The 21,898-nt window shown below is 35.8% G+C and overlaps 1 protein-coding gene across 1 annotated transcript; it reads right to left on the minus strand.

Annotated features, from left to right (window-relative positions):
* Positions 1–1,514: 1,514 nt before the first annotated feature.
* Positions 1,515–20,047, minus strand: LOC109105429 (dual 3',5'-cyclic-AMP and -GMP phosphodiesterase 11A-like). The gene is made up of 20 exons (XM_042740841.1): positions 18,670–20,047; positions 15,540–15,698; positions 14,016–14,105; positions 13,659–13,799; positions 13,133–13,197; positions 12,880–13,000; positions 11,879–11,954; positions 11,728–11,795; positions 11,491–11,583; positions 11,266–11,316; positions 9,675–9,821; positions 9,357–9,464; positions 8,059–8,168; positions 6,904–6,994; positions 4,951–5,051; positions 4,567–4,644; positions 4,428–4,491; positions 4,027–4,101; positions 3,837–3,920; positions 1,515–3,755 (listed from the first exon to the last, which is right to left on the minus strand). Exons 1-20 carry the CDS (start codon positions 19,519–19,521, stop codon positions 3,486–3,488), a joined length of 2,844 nt encoding a protein of 947 aa, XP_042596775.1. The 5' UTR covers positions 19,522–20,047; the 3' UTR covers positions 1,515–3,485.
* Between the last annotated feature and the right edge of the window lie 1,851 nt (positions 20,048–21,898).

Below are 21,898 nucleotides of genomic sequence, written 5' to 3' on the forward strand. Positions count from 1 at the left end.
ATGAATGAAACAAGAGGCCTGTTTAAGCTATTATGGTGTGTAATTAAATGTTAAATAACATTTCTGCTGTTGAACTTTGTAAAATGTATATAATCCTGAGCCTTGGTTCTTTTATATATGATACAAAATGGGAATTGTTAGCTGGTAAATGAGAGAACTGGTTGTGAATATGTTGGTAAGGCACAGTACACACAGAACTGAAGCTATTCTGCCTCATTCCTGTTCTCTTTTGCTTGTAAGCCTCTGGAAGGCAGCTGAGTCCCTGTTGAATAATAGATTATAAAGAGCAAAGCTGGATGCAGCCGGCCACGCTGCTTTTGTATCAGTCGGCTTGTCCGGCACAAAGCCCCTCTCTCTCTCTCTCTGCAGCTACAACTTCAAACACTCGCTTTCATCAGTCCTCACACTTTCACCCAGGCCAAATATTTATGCATATGCTGATTTACATAAGCTATGCTTTACTGTTTATGTGCTTGGCTTGTTACAAATTGCAGCATATCTATTATGCAAAACTTATATGCATGAAAGGTTAGGCTGGGAAATGAGTTATGAACTAATATCAGTCATTTGCACATAGCATGTTTCTGAATGATAATGTGACCACAGTATTTGTCATGCGGGACATTTACATAAGAAGTTTAATTATTTAAGGGGTGTTTCAAAACCATCTGCATGCATCCAATCACAGATCGCCACACTCGCTCGCATCACAGTGTTCTTTATTTACAAAACAGCCTGAGGAATATGACCAGCAATCAGTCTGGCAAGAAAAGACCCTGTGTACCCCTTACAAACTGCACAGTATATCATAGTCATTTATGTGGCATTTGATAGATATATGATCCACTGAAATACAGGATGAGAATCTTTTTAAAAGAGACAGATTGAGGCACCAAGTATGAAAAATATGGAAGCTTGTTTTGTCACCATGTAAAAAAAAAAAAAAAAAAAAAAATTATAAAAAAAGGTAACTTTTGCTCAATTCTGAAATTTTTTTGCAATTCTGAGAAAAAATAAAAAGTTGCAGTTAATTTTATTTTGCATTCTGTGGTGTAAACAAAAATCTGAATTGTGAGATATAAATTCAGAATTGCAAAATACTGTATAAATGCAGAATTCTGACTATTTTTCTCACAAGTCAAGGTTTACATTTCATAATTCTGTGGTTTATATCTTGCAATTTTTATTTTTGTCACAGACAAAAAAAGGTTAATTGCTACTTTTTATCTTACAATTATGACTTTTTTCCTAACAAATGCAAGTTTATATCTTGCCATTTTGATTTTTGTGATTTTTTGATATACAAGCTCAGCATTGTGAGGAAAAAAGTCCAAACTGTGAAAGAAAAAGTCGCAATTACCCCCCCCCCCCCTTTTTTTTAAATTAAATATTATTTAATATTGAATATTTGGTTACACTTTATTTTAAGGTGTCCTTGTTACAGTGTAATTATTCATACAAGTAATGAGTAATATTAATTAACTACATGTACTTACTATATGGTTAGGGTTAGGATTAGGGTTACTTGCATGTAATTATCCATAATTAACTGTTATTATAATAGTAAGTACATGTAACATGTAAAAAAAATAAAAATAAAGTGTTACCTTTTTTATGTGGTTGGAAACAAGCTTCCATGGATATATGAGGATTTTATATCAGCTAATAAAATATAAAGCTATTTGTGGCCTTCTTTTTTAGTGTATGAATATAAATGGTTTTCTTTTCTTTTCAAAATGTGAATTCATAATAAATGCAAAAATAATTACATTTCATTTAAATAAGGCAGACAGCCTGACATAAATAACACGACTGCAACACAACCTGAGAGTTTAACTCCCGTTTAAAGCAGAAAGCTGCTGTTGTCAAAGCTCTGCAGCATGCATTTCATGGCATTTGTAATGCTTTCAAAAACACAAAGTTCACATACTAAATTGTAACATGTAACACTAAAACTCACATGCCAACAACATGTTTCAGTTTTGCATGCAACAACTTCAGATTTTTAGTATTGTGAGAATTGACTTTGGTTCATCTTAGGAATCAGCTATCAAGGACGAATCCCTAAAAGCTGGTTTAAGACAGATGACTTCACATTCGTTCTGGATAATCTTCTGTTTGACACTCGAACAGTTGATATGCGATCTTGTGTAAAAATGTGGCCTATACAGTTTTACGAGGACCTGATTGACAGGTACAAGAGACCACAGATTCATACATAAACATTAAACAATGCGTATGTATAATGTTCAATATAAAATTATAGCACAACCAGCAGTTATAACAGTGATCACAGTGATATCAATTTATACATTCATCAAATCAGTGCTCAGTTTCCGCATCTGAAGCATAGGAATCCTGTCAGCAACTCTGTTTTATATTTATGTAATGCCAGGCTTTGTGAAAGCAAACTTGTAACTTGCAATATAGCAGCACAGACTCACTGAACAACATCTGAGCTTTTGAAACACTTTACTGCTGTTTCTCACATTCAATATTTGTGCACCTGAACTTCCTGCACGTATTCACATATTACATTATATACATATATTTTTTATATCAGAGATAAAATCTCAAAAATATGGGTTCTTAATAAATATTTTGTTTTTAAAACCAGTGATAGTCATTTTATAATGCTTTTAAATTGTGCTGTAAATGCTTGAAGTAATTTCAATAGAAATACTGTCAATCTCAAAGCAGCCCACATAAAAAGTTTGGTTAGCAACACATTTTTTTTTTTTTTTTCAGATATAAACATAGGAATGCTGTCAGTCGTCATTTCTCGGTGCAGGGTTTCTCAAATGTGGGTTTTACAAACCCTGGGGGTTCATGAGTTGAAGCTAATAATTAATTAAATCAAATCTAAAATTAAAATAAATAAATAAATAAATAAATGGGGCTGCATACTTCTTCAAAATTAAATAGAAATCATGATATATCTTAGTGGGATTATCCAAGGCTGCAATTTAATTAAGACTTGTAAAATTGAAATAAAATGATTTTTATAATTATCAGTCATTTATGACTTCATTTTTGTAATTTGTGTTAACACATATAATAATAAAAATAATAGTAATAATAAAGACCCTGAAAGAGGTCTTAGATGGTTTCATCAGCAGCAATATAAGATATTTTCATATGAGATATCACCCTTAAAATTGTCATAGATGACAAATTAATGCAGTATAATATGCAATATAATATTTTTTGGACAAGTTGCGCAGCCCCTGTATATAAATAATTTTAAAATAAAACGTTTATTGAAAAAAGGTTAAATATTTTATCTTTTTTGTTAACGTTGTTTTGTTTTTGTTTTGTTAAAGTCATTTGACCATTAACCAACATCAGATAATTGTGAATATGCAAATCTGTTGTTAGAATATTAAAATATTCACTTAAAATCTCAGCGTATAAGAGGTTTAGGAAAAAGTAGTTTAGGAACCCCTGACTGAGTGGGCCGTCCTCTAATCGCCACATCACGCCTCTTATTTGTAATTGGCTACCGTGGCTTGATTTGGCTCCACACAGTGGGTGGAGTCTTCGCTCTGATTGGTCACCTCACTCTGACTAGATTCTGGCTCATGGGTGGAGTCTGAACTCTGAGGCGATTCTGTCTCTCCTGCCTCCAGACTGGAGATGCACTCGGAGGCTCTCCGTGTTTGCTGATAGGACCGACAAAGCTCCTCCCACTTCTTTCGGTTGGCATCAATTCCATCTACCATCGGCTGAAGCTTCCTATTCAACTTCACAAGAGCCTATAAAATAGATTATCATCACTGTATAAAAGTTAATTAGCTGGAGTTAATTCATTTGCTTTCTCTATTTAACTGTTTTACCTTATATAATGGCTTGCAAATTCCATCAATCCATTCTAACTGAAGCACAGGAAGCTCATCTTTACGATTACGATCAAAAATGGCCTGGATAGGAGAGAGCAAAACTGAATTGATTTTGACTGAGTTGATTGACAAACCAGTAAATTTAATTTTAAAACACAGAGATATCTGTTGGTAAGAGAATACATACAGCCGGTGTCAACTTCAGCTCTGATCTTTCCCTGTCACCTTGTTCAAAGAATTCACTGGTCACCAGTTCAGCCACCTGGAATTAGAAATATAGATTTATGACATTATATTTTAATGTCCACTAAGATATGACCCCAACATGCTCTGCAGTGGTTTCAGAGAATATACAGTACAATCATTTTCTTACCCTGTTGAGAATTTTTCTTTATAAATCTGACAAATTTGTATATATTTTCCAAAGGAAAAAAAAAGCTTAATATATTTGACTTATATATGATGATGAATATAACTAATATATGTTGATATATATTTATTCTCTTTTAATTCTTCAATTTTCCCTCTCAAATACGATATTTATACTGGAAAACAAGACAAAAATAGAACAATGTGGGTCTGTCTAACCTGTTTTGAGATCTCCCACGGACGAGTCACTGCACCCAAGTCACACGCAGTCATCAGCATAGACCTGGTAATATTTATAGTATTTTAACAGCAGATCCTGGCATTTCTGTTATCACTTTTAAAAGTTGCACACACTCACCTGAACATGTCTCTATGTTCTTCATTACTCCAACTGAACTGTCCTGACAAAACACACTCAAAGAACTTGGTTCTTCTTCTTTTATATCCAATGGATTATGAAGATAATACAGAAAAAAAAGATCCAATAATTAATTTTTCTTAATTGCAAATTTGACCATTTAAGGTTATTTAATGTTCCTTAAGGCATTTTTCAGATCTTCACCAGGCTTTCAGGATCTGAACAAAAGCCACAAAAGGGGTTTAATATCGCCTCTTCTGCCTCTATTCAAAGGGCGCCACTCTGTGGCCTAAACGTGAATTACATGCACCTGGTTGAATATTTAAAGCGATTCGAAGCTGTGGGTTACTATTGAAAAATATGCTGTTTGATACTACTACTAACTTGAAGTACAAGGTGAGATCTGTGGACAGAATGGCCTGTTTCAGTAGCTGCATCATGTCGCTGTACTCTTTGGAGGACAGATTAGCAAAAATGTTGTGACCCTGTCAAAAAAAAAAAAAAAAAAAAAAAAGAGAAAAAGATGTTAGACAAATGTTATATCCAATAGTAAGGGAACAGTGGGACAAGATGTCTAAATTGGCAAACTGGTTCACTAACTTAATCTATCAATTTTAGGAAAGAGTAACATTTCTTATTTCCCTGGAATGTAAACGTGAGTCAACTTACCTTTTTAAAATCTCAGCGGGGAAGAAGTCATATTTCTGTGGCCCTGTGCTTTCCTTTAATTTTAGCTGATAGCAGGCAACATAATTAGATCTATTAATTTGAGCTTTATCGAACAGCTTAACCCAGTAAAGCCTGACGTACTGTATGGAATAATAAAAAAATGTTCCAAAATAATCCAAAAAATGTTTTAAGCATTATATTTGATACATCAGGCTTTCTTCAGAGGCCCAAACTGAGCAAAAATATGCAATTTGGTGCAGCTGCTGATACTTTCATGGCCAAAAGGTACATGTTCAATTCTGATAGCATGTTACAGTATGTAAATCAATGAGATCTTTACATCAGTATAGCAGACTACTTGCATTAAATGTGTATAAATATAGTCTCCATAGCAATACAAATATCAATAATATGTCTTAGTAAGGTTATATTAAAATGATTGGTTTTATGATCAAAGCACCGTAGTATTTATTGTGGAAGATGTACAAATAAATGTTCCTCAAAAGCCTGATTTGTACTTGATTTTTCTTAAAATGATGTATGGATAATCAAGAAAACCTACAATATGTAGCTTCAGTCCAGTAAGTGTCATCTTGAAATATTACTAGCAATATAACATTTATTCTCATGTTTACTCTATACGGATTTAGTAAAAAATTCATAGCAAAATGCATGCTTTCCACAACCATTGGATTTTTTTAAAACAATTTTATGAAAAGGCCTTTTACTTACTAAAAAAGTATAAACTGTCAATTAAATGACAAAAGGTACATAAAAGGTCATGTTTATCATTTAGAGGCCTTAGAAAGTAGCATATTAAATACAGTATGATACAATAGGTGCTGTAGGGTTAAGTAAAATGTGGCACAGCTTACCCCACTCTCCTAAAGTCTAGCGTTTTGTTGGGGGAAAGCACAACTCTCAATCCAAGTTCTAGTACTCCTATAAAGCCCTGTCTTTTCTGCTGAAATAAAGCCAATCATGAAACCAGCAATCTCTTCATACCCCTGAGTATCATTCATAAAGAGTGTGTCTCCAAAGTTCTCTATGCATGTTCAGTCTCTGGGATAGAAAGCAATTTCTTTCTCTCCTTGCTTCAGTGCAGCTGACCCAAGAGGGGAATCTCCTTAGCACAGTTAATTGGTGTTGGTTGAAAAAGCTCAATGGACGTCTACAGGAAATCGATACAGAGCTTAGTCATGATTAAACAGCTCAGAGCTAAATCAGCCACTTAATCAAACGCTGACATCTATTTGCATTCATTCCATCCACTGAGACATGCAAATGTGGACGAGGGTAAAATGGGTCATTTCTGCAAATCCATTACAAGATAAGTGTGAGAGAGACTGGTTATTAGTCCATTGCTTGACAATATTCATTGTGTTCTGCAGATCATTGTTTTCACACACAGTGTGAGTCCAAAAGTGTTTTTTTCATTGAAAAGTCAAACTGAAAAACTAACATTCATTTTATAATTACTTATTATTTGTTTTATTTGCTTTACTGAATATTTGTTTCATTTGCTTCAACTAAGTAGTGGATATACCATGTACTGTATAATGAATGAAAATACAGTTCATTGCAAATAAGAGTACCAACTGAAATCGAAATTTAAACTTTTATTCTGTACAGCTCAGTACTGAGACCTGACCTGACAGACATGCTCACCTCACTCTGCAGGATCATGACGGCGTGGTTGAAATGATGATGCTCAAGTGTGGCAGACGTTCCGTACAGCAGCGCTAGTGCTGACCCAGACCTTTGGGAGCACAACACAGATCAGATCCAGAACAATAAGCACATTATATCCCAACCCGATCTCATGGCAATTCATACATATTTTACGAGGTGGCTAATTCGTATGAATTTGTACGACCTTACTCATTCAAATCCATATGATTTTTGCTGAATCGTATGCATATTTTAAGAGTTCCCCAATTCGTATGAATTCGAACAAATGACCTAACCCTGCCCCTAAACATACCTGTCACTGGGGTCTAGACAAATCGTATGACTGAGTTCGTACGAATTCATATGAATTAGCCTACTTGTAAAATACGTACGAATTGGTCGTGAGATAGCATTGGATATCCACAAAATGTTAAGCAGCACAACTGTTTTTTTAACATTGATAAGCACCAAATCAACACATTCAAATGTTTTCTGAAAGGTGATACTAAAGACTGGAGTAATGGCTGCTGAAAATTCAGCTTTGCATCACAGGAATAAAATAAATTTTAAAATATATCAAAATAGAAAACAGTTATTTTGAATGCTAATAATATTTCACAATATTACTGTTGTTGCTGTATTTTTATACAAATAAATTCTGTATATAAATAAATCAATCAATTCTGCCTTGGTGTAATAAATAAATAAATAAATTCTGCCACATTTTAAAAAATCTTAGCGACCCCAAACTTTAAAATGGTGGTAAATGTTTCTTGCTTTAAAAATATTTAGACATTTTAACTGGGGGAAAAACAAAAGTAAACGCAAATAAGAAAATGCAAGTAGCCATGTAAACATGCAGAATTAGGATACCAAAATAAAAAAAGACTTTAACTTTAAAAAGGGAGGAGAAAACACCTCCCATGTTGGCGTTTAAGGCTGTGCAGCCAAACAGACACTCCAGAGAATTAGCACAAATCGGTCAGTCAGAAGAAGTTATTCATATTAGACAGATGCCAACACTGACAGGTTCATCCATGAACAACTTTACTTTTACATGACAATTTTAGGGCTATGTTGGTACTGTATTTGATGTGCAATGTAAAAACTGGAGCCACTGACGTAATTTACATTGACAGACTTTTGACTCACTTTGCCTGAAAGGCGTTGTTTGTGCCACGATGGTCCAGGTCATGGCAGAAACACCCAACCATAAGCGCAAGAGTCTCGGTGTCTGTCAGCACCTCCTGGAACGCAGCAGTCTGGACAACAACAGAGAAACCTACTACTGCAAATCCTCCAATACAGTGATTCAATTATGGCTTAAAAGATCATTATTGATTGTGCATTTACAGCTTCTACCTGAGAATATCATTAGAGGGATAGTTCACCCAAAAATGAAAGACATTTACTGACACTCATGTTGCTATAATCTCTTATCTCTCTTTTCTCTGCCATACAAAGAATGTGGATTGGGACAGGTAATGTAAACCTCTAAAAAGGCAAAAAACATCATAAAGCATCATAGAAGTAATCTATATGACTAGTGCGCAATAAAAAATTCAAACAATAATGAACAGAATTAAAGCCGATATTCACTGAATACATTACCTTCCCTTGTGAAAATAAAGTACACTTTAGCATACTTTTATTGAAATAATATACATCAAAAGTGAACTAATTGTAAAATTTCTGGGCGCTTACATGTTAATTGCAATTAAATGAAAATGCATTACTGTTTAAATGTATTCATTAATGCAATCACCTGAAATGTAGAGTTCTTTGAAGGCACTTAACTAGGACTTAAGTACATCTTAATATGCAATTTCATAATGATTTCTATGGTTTTAAAATATGGTTATTATAGTATACTGCTAAATGTACTGACAAGGGTTTGTGATAAACTAAAATATGCTTTAATGTCATTTCTATTGAAACTTGCATGTCATGCATTTAAATATATTAGTAATTATTACACATTTGTAATGATTAAGTTGAAATTTAGTACATTTAAAATAGATTAATTTTTAAATGTAATATTGAATAACACACCACAGTTAAAATGATAATGAACTACTTTTCAGTTACATCAAAATAAGTGTACTTCTTTTAAAGCATGTCAAAAGATTATCAAGAGATGATGCTTTAAATAGCACAAATCACTTATTATATCATCTTCAAGTACTGTTTTTTTTTTAAATACTTTTAAGATTTGAAGTAAATAAGCTCACAGTCAATATACTTAAGCACACTCCTTTTTCATAAGGGTTGAAAGTCTTATTTGACCATTTACTTTCATTGTACTGCATTAAACATTTAACTATTTTTCTGTTGCACAGAAGGAGAAGGTTTTGATTAAAACACTAAGGGTGAATAAATAATGCCTTTTCATTTATGAGTGTACTATCAAATCACATTTCAGGCCACTTCGATCATCATCTGTGACTTACGGTGATCATAACAAACATGCACTGCGAGACGTTGAAGGCATGCCTCCAGTTGTGATAGGCTACGGTGCGGTAGTTCTTCCTCACGGTAAGCAGCCAGCGGCACAGCACCTGAGCAGGTAAAGAAAGGCACGCTGTAGTATTCACACTGCAGCTCCAGACCCTCCCTGTGTTCCTAAAACCAGCCTGCAGCACAGTCTCTCCCCAATCCATAACCCAGCACTCCCTGCCTCACACAGCATACATATGTAAGCAGTATTTCACTCTTCCAGTCAGGATAGGGTTGGCATTTGGCCCCCGCTTTGATGGTGATTGCCTCACCTCATAATCAATTTTGAATTTCTGCATGACACCGAGCTCCAAAAACATCCGCAGGGAGGCAGTGATCATGGCGTCGTTGTCCAGAGAAAAGTCATTAAAGTGGAACTCATCGATCCCGAGCTCACTGCTTAGGGGAATCTTAGCAGCCTGAGAGAGGAGAGGGGACAATTTCAGCAACTCCAGTAGCAAGGCAATTAAACACCAGAGCAGAGCCTGATCCACTGAGGGCTCAAACAGAAAGAGTATATGACACTCTGCCATTTCAATTATTAATACTTCAACTCTCTCAAGTCTGGGACCCACCATCTATAAATTTCTAGGAAACGTTGGGGGCTGAGATGTTTTTTACACTTCTATCTCTCTAATGTATGAGTTTAATTTGAAGTTTTCATCACGTCTCTCTGGAGAAAAGGTTTGTTATGTGCTACTGATCTGGGGATCTTATACCAGCCTTTTATGGATGTGCTGTATCACATTTTGCAACACTACAGAATCTAGCTCTACCATGCTGTAAAGATAATAATGCACTGGTCATATACAGTAAGTTGTAATGCTGTTGATATTAAATTCAAATGTGCTTTATTGCATGACAGGCATTACAGCGTATTGCCAAAGAATTTGTAATATTTACAACAAATCAGATACCGAATGAATAATTTATAAAATTATAAATTATAAAATAGGAAATAAAGACAGGTTTACTTTTTGCTATAGTTACATTTTATTTAAACAGCTTTATTGCTATGCAACAGGACTCATAATACATGAAATACCATGTGACAAATCTTTTTTAAATTAACATATTATATATATATATATATATATATATATAGATATATATATATATATATATATATATATATATATATATATATATATATATGTATATAATTAAAGAAATAATCAATAAAATCAATATTTTTTGTTGTTCCTGTGACACATTTTGATTTTTTTCATTTACTTGAAATACAGTATACCGTTCAAGTGTCTTATGTTCACCAAAGTTGCATTTATTTGAAAATATACAGTTAAATAACATAAAATGATACAGTAAATAATATTGTGAAATATTATTACATTTTAAAATGTTCCTTTTTAATATATCTTAAAATATCATTTATTTCTGTGATGGCAAAGCTGATTTTTTAGCATCATTACTCCAGTCTTCAGTGTCACACGATACTTTAGAAATTCTTGTAATATGCTGATTTGGTTCTCAAGAAACATTTCTGATTATTATCAATGTTTAAAACACTTGTGCTTAATATTTTTATGGAATCTGTGATTTTTTTTTAAAGATTCTTTAATTTACAGATAATTCAAAAGAACAGCATTTATTTGAAATATAATTTTTTTGTTACATTATAAAAATGTGTTTACTGTCACTTTTGATAATTTTGCATCATTTCTGAATAATACAAAAAAACTGTTCTGACACATCATTTTTGAATGGTATAGTAAATAGATCAGTGGTCAATAATGTTTCAACATCTAAAACTTCACATATAAATAATGAATTTAAAGCATTAGTATATTTTCAGTGCTGAGGAATCTAGTTTGTATGGACTTAAATTCCATATTTTAATCTTACCTTCAGTCGATCAACCTCTGCCTTGGAGCATGTAGCATGATAAGACAGCATCTGGAAAAGACAGAAATAATAATACACTATGCACACTATGTAACCGTACCATGCATGCACAATATATTCTCTCTACTGCTCAGACAGATTTATATGCAGTCAAAAAAATGTAGCTGTTATGTTAATGAGCAGTTTAAAACATAAAAAGAAACACCAATAAGAGATATTACTCACATCTAGAGCCACAGACTGCTTGGCCCAAGTCTTTTTAACCTGGTTATACATCATTGTGTTGTTAATGCCCAGACCACAGAAAATAACAAAAGCCTGTGAGGAACAACGGAAATGAAAATTACTCATGCGTATGATTTATGACAGCATCAGTAATGTAAGTATGTAAGGCTCTAATTCACTTATAAAATATTGATTGGCAATTTTATTTTAACATCAAATATTTGAATAAAGTCACACCTCAAATAACCTTTGATCTGCATCATTAAATGTCTTCCTGTCCAAGCGATTCAGAATCTGGGCAACGCCTAATGAAAGTAAGACATTATTTTAGTTGTTGTTTTTGTAGGGTTGTTTATAAGCAGTTAAGCACTTGTGTGGGGAAACTCACCAATAATCTGATGTGTCCGATTCCAGATGGGGACGCATAAAACTGATCTGATATGAAAACCAGAAGCTTGGTCCGCCTGAGTAGGAAACACAATGCTTGAAATGATACGTGTGTATGTATGTGTGTGTGTGTGTGTGTGTGTGTGTGTTTGAGTACACTTTGGTTAATATGCATGCTTAAAGGTGCTTACACTTGTGTAAAAGAAGTGCACTTAATTATAATTTTTTCTCTTTATTTCTCAATGTTTCTCTTTTTTAAACTCTTTTTTAAAAAAAACTGTACTTGCAGATAAAATAATTCTAATTTTTAAAAAAATGTCACTGAAGTGTTCTTAAAGTACACTTTTATTCCTAACACATTGCTTAACACATAAAAGAGCAATTTGTAATAATGCCAAATTACAAGCTTTACTTTAAAATACATTTCACATCATTGTTTTAAAAATCTTTTGTCATTCTTCAGAGAAGTACAGTTATTTTGATGCACTGACTAACATACTTATGCACATGTAAACTATTTGATATATATAAATAGACGATATATTTAAAAAGTTTCAATAGACATGCATTTACGTTTTTCTTTGCCATAAACACTTGCTAGTACATTTGGCAGTAGACTAATCAATTTGACAATTAAAGTAATTATGAAATTACGTAATATGTACTTGAGTGGGTAAAAAAGCACTCTTAAGTTCAACTAATTGTATTTAATATTAATTGTATACTATAGGACATGTTCATTTAAGTGTATGCAAAACATTACAGTCAGTCTACACTGAAGTATATAATTTTAAAGCATATTTTTCCATAATAAGTACTTTTTAAGTATGTTTAAGTGTACTTCTTTTTCACAAGGGCATACTACGTAGATGACTGCTGCTAGTATGCTCATTTAGACTAACTGGCACCATGAGAGAGACACGGGCTTGGAATCATACTTTGGTTTGGGCCAAGTGATCAAAATGAACATGAAACTGGTCTGTGATGGTGTGTTCTGCTCACCTCAGCATCAAAGCGGGGATCCTGACAGACGTCACTGATGTTAACAGGCAGCCCGGTTGATGCTACCAACTCAGCAATGCTGTTATTGATGAGCCAGTCCGAGCAAGACACCTTCTCCATGCTGACTTTGTCAAATGCACACATATACACACAAACATACATACTGAGCATGGTATACATTAGCTGACATTCCGCTTACGTTACATATGCTAAAAAATACAGTTTGTCATATTAATAGTCCTATTATTCTCACCTGATGTCATGATCAGCGCTGCATAGTGGAGACATGAGCTCAAATGTCTGGGAGAACTTTACTACCTATGAACAAAATGAGAACAACTAGGTTTTGATATTTTCTGAAGAAACTCTGAGTAGTGTTTGCTGTAACTAACACTTGCTGTAAAGCAATGCTAGGGTCATTTTAAGGTGTTCACATTGCCCTCTACTGGATGAATGGTATACATAGTCAGTGACAACTATGCACATAATACAAGTCACCTGCAAAGAAAAAGCATCCTTGCTGTCTATAGAGGGTCAGAGAGCTCTCAGATTCCATCAAAAATATCTTACTTTGTGTTCTGAAAATGAACGAAGGTCTTACGGGTTTGGAACGACATGAGGGTGAGTAATTAATTACAGAATTTTAATTTTGGGTGAACTATCCCTTTAAGAATGGTGGAAGGTGGAAAGGATGGAAAAAGATAAGAAAACACACAAAATAAGGATGGACCAAAATCGTGCCAGAAAAGAGAAAAGGGGGACTAAAAAGGCGATCTCACAGGAGAGTGGATGTCTTCTAGCAGAAGCACCGAGCAGCGCTCACACTGCAGCAATGTCAGCGCACGCTGCATGATCTTTCTCACAATCTTCTCCAGGTCCGTCTGCTCCTCAAACAGATCATTCACCACCTCCAGCAGGGCTTGAGGAACAACAGCAACAGCTCGAAATGTATTCAGATAACACAGGCCTTCAAGCAGATTATTAAATATTTTAAACCTTGAGACCTGAGGATTGTAAACAAGCTTACAAAATGAAGCAACAGACTGTCTGAGACATCTAGAAGTCTAGAGGCAGATTTTAAATCAGTCTGAAAAACTGAATTTTATTCAGCAACATTTCTGCAGGTCTTGACTCACCCTGCTCCTCTCATACTCCTTGCGGGATTCAGAGAAGAGTTTGGCGTTGGAGATCGATATTCCACAGAACGGTAGATACATTTGAAGCACCTGTAGAAAGAAGTGTGATGCTTTCAAAGCTTTAGTCTGATTGATGCATGACGGTGAGATATTGAGAGGAAAAAAACAACAACAGCAGAAGAACTGGAGGCATCACATCAGTTCATCAGTTTATTTCTAGGGCATTTATAACAGCACAGCCTGTATATCTGCTTTCAGTGCTGCTTGGCATAAATAATTCTAAAGAGAAATTCTGTGCTATTAATTGCTATCTATAGAGAGCTGTTTTGAAGCAGCGATGAAAGTGAAGGGCTGAGATGTGCGGGTACAGACTGACTTGTGCCCAGACACTGCAGTACTGGATCTGCTGCACTGAAATGTAAGATTCTGAGGTATGGCATTCACATGTGCTGATTTAGTTGTTTTATTTTGTTGCCATACATTACATATATTTTCATCATGCATTTCATATGAAGTTTACATATGTTTAAGAAATGTGTTTAATAGTAGATTCATTAGGTAAATGTGACTTCATTTAGGGTCTTTTATATTTTTATAAATTAAAGAGGGAACACACAACATATATAAAACATTTTAAAAAGTCATTATAAAATGTAGATTCATTTACATCGATTATATTAACAGCAATAATATGAAATTTCTGGTGTATACTGTGATGACCCACAATTGATACCTTCAAGGGCTATATCTACCTGATTTCACCCATAAAATGTAGTTTTGTTAGTATAAATTACTGTATTTAGGTTGATTCATCAATGTTAAATAATATTCCAGTCTTAAAATCAGTTAATTTAGATATTTCTGTTTTTAGGTTCCAATTTTTTCTGGGTAAGAACAGCTAATAGACGCTAATGGACGCTGCATTACAAAAAATAGTAACCTAAAAAAAAAATGGGCTTCATGTGGAAACATCTAAATTAATTGATTTTATTTAACATTACTGAATCAACCTAAACAAAGTAGGTTTCACCAACAAAACTAAATTTAAGGGTAAGATCATGTAGATCTAGCTCTTTAATGCCACTTCAAGGGTTCTGCCCTTTGGAGTGGGCAGGGCATAGGGATTCTCTCTTCCAGATGGAATTTTCCCAATATCAGTTCTAGATGTGATATATGCAGTGACTCAATAAAGGTGCAAAATGACCACAGGGATTCAACTGGTTATTCAAAAGGTTATGAATAAAGAATTAATCTTCAAATATGAATAACTGATTTTCTAAATCTAGAACTACTTGTACTCCAGCATAGCAGGATATTCGCCAAGGCGCTAATTCATCGATTTCTTTTGATTTAGCACAGCAATTACATTCACACTCTAGAGTTTCATTACCAGTTAAAGTTTGGGCAATATAGTAATAGGCATCTGGAGAATGTAACAGGCTATAAATCCACTAGCTGGAGCAGATGCTTTAGAATATAATATCAGCATGAAGCCAAGAAAAAAGGAGAACAAAGCTTATGTACCTTCTCATCGTCCTCTGTGAATGGAGTTCCGTTGGGGTTCTTGTTGATGGCCTGCACCACACCGATGACTTCACCAACACTGTTGCGGATGGCCATGCACAGAATGGACTGAGTCTTATAGCCCGTCAGCTTGTCGATTTCATCACTGAACCGATGGTCCTACACAAAGGAGGCACAACATTGTGGCTAGATGCAAAAATGAACATGCATTCATTATGACAAGTTACTGTATTGTTATAGAAAATAATTGTTAGAGATAATAATTAGATAATGTAATACAGTAGATAATACTTGTAAAAGAAAATCGGTTGATAATTGGGATGTTTTGATTTATTTTTGATTTATGTTATTATAAAAAGACTACTTTTGAAAACTTGAACATTTTTCTTTTATATTGTGCATCAATCCCAAATCCACTTATGTACTTTACCTCATTTAAATCTAACTCAAGATGATTTGGAAGAAAATAAAAAACCGTGGTAACGCTTTGTTTTACAGTGCCCTTGTTACAAGTTAGCTGTACTTATAGTAATCACAGTAAATTTTGCCTAAATACTGTACATGCCACTAACCCTAAACTACATCTAATTTCAAACCTTTATGTGACCCTGGACCACAAAAACAGTCTTGTCGCTGGGGTATATTTTAAGCAATAGCCAAAAAAACATTGTTTGGGTCAAAATTAATGATTTTTCTTTTATGCCAAAAATCATTAGGATATTAAGTAAAGATCATGTTCCATGAAGATATTGTAAATTTCCTACTGTAAATATATCAAAACCTAATTGTTGATTAGTAATATGCATTGCTAAGAACTTCATTTGGACAACTTTAAAGGCGATTTTCTCAGTATTTTGTTTTTTTTGCACCCTCTAATTCCAGATTTTAAAATAGTTGTATCTCGGCCAAATATTGTTCGATCCTAACAAACCATACATCAATAGAAATATTTATTCAGCTTTCAGATGACGTATAAATCTCATTAATAAAATTAATAATCTCAAACAAAAATTACACTTATGACTAGTTTTGTGGTCCAGGGTCACATATTAAGTACACGTTGTTATTTAATATTACTCATTACGTAATTACACTGTATCAAAGACACCTTAAAAGTGTAACCAAAAAATACTAATTACTCCAACTTCACAATGTGGAATGGGGAAAACTACACGAAAAATAATGTGTAGTTGTTGTATTTCAGATTAATCTTTTGTATCTTGTTGTATTCTCAGATTAATCTAAGCATATTACATCACTTTTTAGCCAGCAGCCATATCGCCCTGCAGCTCAAGACTGGTTGCCCTCTGAAGCTAAGCAGGGTTGAGCCTGGTCAGTGCCTGGATGGGAGACCTCCTGGGAAACAGCTAGTTTGCTGCTGGAAGAGGTGTTAGTGTGGCCAGCAGGGGATGCTCACCCTGTGGTCTGTGTGGGTCCTAACGCCCCAGTATAGTGACAGGGACACTATACTGTCAAAAAGCATCGTCCTTCGGATGAGACTTTAAACCGAGGTCCTGACTCATTAAAAATCCCAGGATGTCTTTCGAAAGAGTAGTGATGTGACCTCGGCATCCTGGCCAAATTCGTCCATTGACATCTGACCATCATGACTTCCTAACGGTCCACATATCTACTGATTGGCTTCACTCTGTCTCCTCTCCACCAGTAAGCTGGCGTGTGGTGAGCGTTCTGGCACACCATGGCTGCCGTCGCATCATCCAGGTGGATGCTGCACACTGGTGGTGGACGAGGAGATACCCCCTCACAATGTAAAGCACTTAGAAAAGCAGAAAAAGCCCTATATAAATGTAATGAATTATTATTATTATAACTTTGTTTGGGGACAAACTGCATTCATTGCCACCAAAAGCATAAAATTCCAACTAAATGATAGGATAGTGACAAATTCATTGCACTGCATCAGTGGATCTCTTCTGACCACAGTGTACCAGGAAAGGCTTGCCTGTGGCCATGATATAATGATGTGTACGGACGACTGGTAGTGTGTATTTGAAAATGGGGAAACAGCCAACACTGTAATCGAGATATCTTCACATGGGGAATGTTAAGTTCTTGAACTTTTTGACATAATCAAAATAATCAGACAGTGACTCAAAGCCTTGGCTGCAGAAACTGTAGAAATCACAAATCTTTAAAGGCACATCTATTCTATCCTCCACACTAAAGGTTCATATTTTTGCCATAGCTGTTTGGAAAACTAGAGAGCAAGCTAAGCTGTAGGTAGATTTTACTTGAAATACTGAACTTGGGGGCAATGTGTCTTTTGGCCAAAACAGTGATGTTAGGTTTTTGCGTCAACTCTTAAAATGTTGCTTTTTCATGAATAGTTTTGTTTCATAATTATTATATTTTTTTGAATTGTAGATAAAAGTCTATAATAGACTGTTTAATGGCAGGTTCCATTGTGACAACTTACACCAATATAGTGTGACAACATACTCCCCCTAATGGCAGGTCAACGTTGATTGAATTGTTTCTTATGTCTTGTGAAATAACGGGGAAAATGTTAAATAGATTTGATTTTTTATTTATTTTTTTGTAGCCACGACCTACCGTATACGCTTATATTATTTCATTATTTGCTAAAATAAACCTACACCTGAGAGATATTCACTGGAGTAAAAATTATGACAACTAGCCCCGGGCTCCCCAATAACTTTATTTTTATGTATTGTACACTGCATGTAAGTCCCTGGCGCAAGCTGTCAGTTTCTGTCTTGATCGACGTAAATTAAAACTAGAGTTAGCCAAACGTCAGTTATGCAAATGAAAAATAAAATACACTTAGGTTTTGGTAATTTGTGATGTAAATTCATAATATTCGTGCCAAATGGCAGTTTTAGTCCAGCTTTTTTTTTACCGATCGAAACTGACCGCACAGCTGCTGTTATGGTTACCTCTGGCGAAAGCAAAGTTATTTGGCAACAGGTAAAAATAAGCACTACTAACTTGTAATGTAACTTGTATAATTCCATAAAGTTCAAAACCCCTGTTGAAAAAAAATTAACTCTCAACACTTCAACTTCCTTTGGGTTAAACCATCAAACCCCTTATAATAATTCGCAACCAATGACAGTTTAATTGTCAGTATTATTAGGTGCAGTTCTACCTCGTAAGCGTTCGGGATGTTGACGGTTTCTCCGTGTTCTGCTACATAACCTATGATGCCTTTTCCCCACGGAACCTGCACCTCGTTTGAGTCCAGAGTGCTTGAAGAGGGTCGCACAGTCGTACCCGAGTGCACATCAAAAAACTTGGACACCAGCGTCCTCTTATGAGACGGTCCCTCCACTAGGAAAAGCGAACACCTGTCTGCGTTCACCATGATGCACACATTGATAAGAATCTTGTAGCTGAGGTTCGTCATGTCAAGTTCGTTAGAAATGTCCTTAACCAGCTCGAGGAAGAACTCCCTCTCGTTGGACTCTTTGAGTCTGTATTTGTAGTCAATGGCGCTGGATGCATACTGAGGCACGTTCACCCGGGACTCGAGCAGCGCGCTCAAGATGTGCGCCGTGGTCGGCGGTAACGAACTGGCTTTCCGCAGCAGCGCGCGCCGTCGCATACTCGACTGGGACTCGTGCGCCGTGAGACTGACGTGCTCGTCGTAGGTCCGGTGCGCAGTCATCGCTTTGGAGCGGGCGAAGTTCCTGCGGAGCTCCATGTGGGACGATCTGCGCTTCAGTCCGTCGGGGTTCGTGGGCCAGAAGGGATCCCTCGCGACCCCGCGTTTCTCCTCCGCCGGAGAGGTTTTGGACGGCTGATGCTCTTTGAGCCACCTGCTCAGGGTGTCACATTTTCCCTTCCTGGCGAGATATTCCTCGAAAAGCTCCGGATGGCAATCCAAAAATGCCTCCACGTCGGAAAAATCAAAAGTTGTCATGTCGGCACAGCCACAGCCAAACTGTTGTGGAGTCGTTACAGTGTACTGCTGCACACACTTCACACGTCCTTCTGCCATTCACATATCACCGTTCTCCAGCCTTCCTCCTCACACAGTCTTTTATGGGGCACGTGGAGATGAACAGTTAAATAAATAATTAAATATGACTGATGCGCGATGACGTTGAAGAATAATAAGCAATTTTGTTCAAGCAGTTGGCAGGTAAGACGCAGATTTCTTCTGGGAGGGACCTAAATAAACACGAGAGCAAACGAATAGCTAGCTGTCTGTTCAGTCTGTCTGTGACAAATGGATGTTTCTTTTTGTGTGTCCAGTGGAAGTTTAATGAATCTGTTTTTGTTTCGTGAAGGTCTTTTTATAGCGACGCATGTGTGTGTGTGTGTGTGACAGATAAATAGAGAAAGAGAGAGATAGACAGAAATATGTTCTAATACCTTCCTCTATTAAACACTTTTGAAGTAGCCCCTGCCTGAAAATAATGGGTGCTATCATTTGTCATTAAAAGTTTATCCATAATATGTATATTCCAACAGGATGAATAGCCCATTATTTCTGTTTGCACAGTCATTATGAATTTAATATTACAAAACCCGTGTGAATTTAAATTTGTATTGCTTTATTGTCGCTAAAGGGAAATTTGTCAATAAATTAGAATGTTGTGGAAAAGTTCATTTATTTCAGTAATTCAACTCAAATTGTGAAACTCGTGTATTAAATAAATTCAGTGCACACAGACTAAAGTAGTTTAAGTCTTTGGTTCTTTTAATTGTGATGATTTTGGCTCACATTTAACAAAAACGCACCAATTCACTATCTCAACAAATTAGAATATGGTGACGTGCCAATCAGCTAATCAACTCAAAACACCTGCAAAGGTTTCCTGAGCCTTCAAAATGGTCTCTCAGTTTGGTTCACTAGGCTACACAATCATGGGGAAGACTGCTGATCTGACAGTTGTCCAGAAGACAATCATTGACACGCTTCACAAGGACGGTAAGCCACAAACATTCATTGCCAAAGCAGCTGGCTGTTCACAGAGTGCTGTATCCAAGCATGTTAACAGAAAGTTGAGTGGAAGGAAAAAGTGTGGAAGAAAAAGATGCACAACCAACCGAGAGAACCACAGCCTTATGAGGATTGCCAAGCAAAATCAATTCAAGAATTTGTGAACTTCACAAGGAATGGACTGAGGCTGGGGTGAAGGCATTAAGAGCCACCACACACAGACGTCTCAAGGAATTTGGCTACAGTTGTCGTATTCCTCTTGTTAAGCCATTCCTGAACCACAGACAACGTCAGAGGCGTCTTACCTGGGCTAAGGAGAAGAAGAACTGGACTCTTGCCCAGTGGTCCAAAGTCCTCTTTTCTGCTGAGAGCAAGTTTTGTATTTCATTTGGAAACCAAGGTCCTTGAGTCTGGAGGAAGGGTGGAGAAGCTCATAGCCCAAGTTACTTGAAGTCCAGTGTTAAGTTTCCACAGTCTGTGATGATTTGGGGTGCAATGTCATCTGCTGGTGTTGGTCCATTGTGTTTTTTAAAAACCAAAGTCACTGCCCCCGTTTACCAAGATATTTTGGAGCACTTCATGCTTCCTTCTGCTGACCAGCTTTTTGAAGATGCTGATTTCATTTCCCAGCAGGATTTGGCACCTGCCCACACTGCCAAAAGGACCAAAAGTTGGTTAAATGACCATGGTGTTGGTGTGCTTGACTGGCCAGCAAACTCACCAGACCTGAACCCCAGAGAGAATCTATGGGGTATTGTCAAGAGGAAAATGAGAAACAAGAGACCAAAAAATGCAGATAAGCTGAAGGCCACTGTCAAAGAAACCTGGGCTTCCCTACCACCTCAGCAGTGCCACAAACTGATCACCTCTATGCCATGCCGAATTGAGGCAGTAATTAAAGCAAAAGGAGCCCCTACCATATATTGAGTGCATGTACAGTAAATGAACATACTTTCCAGAAGGCCAACAATTCACTAAAAATGTTTTTTTTTTCTGGTCTTATGAAGTATTCTAATTTGTTTGTATGCAATCAGCATTTTAAAACCATCATAATTGGTTTAATTGATTTTTTATTGTTTTCAATGATGATGTAAAAGAAAAAATATTTCAAGATGACAAAGATCCTCTTTGCATATGTAAATGAGTATATGAGGTTTATGTTATTTTCTCATCTGTTTTGGTTAACAGTTCCCCATTGCATGTCTTCTCTAGTCATTTCACTCACTCACTGACGCACATAGACCTTCACTTCTCCTGAATAAGGCATTGCTTGTTCAGCTTCTTTTTTTTAAATGTTAAAAACATTTCTTTCTGACAAAGAATGCATCTGTGAACTGGTTCTGCTTTAAGATAATATGTCTCCTCAGCTTTAACTCTAGCAATTTTGGGGATCTGTCCAGAGAGGGGTATATGTTTTAATTAACATTTT

This window comes from Cyprinus carpio, chromosome B16 (assembly GCF_018340385.1).
Source record: "Cyprinus carpio isolate SPL01 chromosome B16, ASM1834038v1, whole genome shotgun sequence".
NCBI lineage: Eukaryota > Metazoa > Chordata > Actinopteri > Cypriniformes > Cyprinidae > Cyprinus > Cyprinus carpio.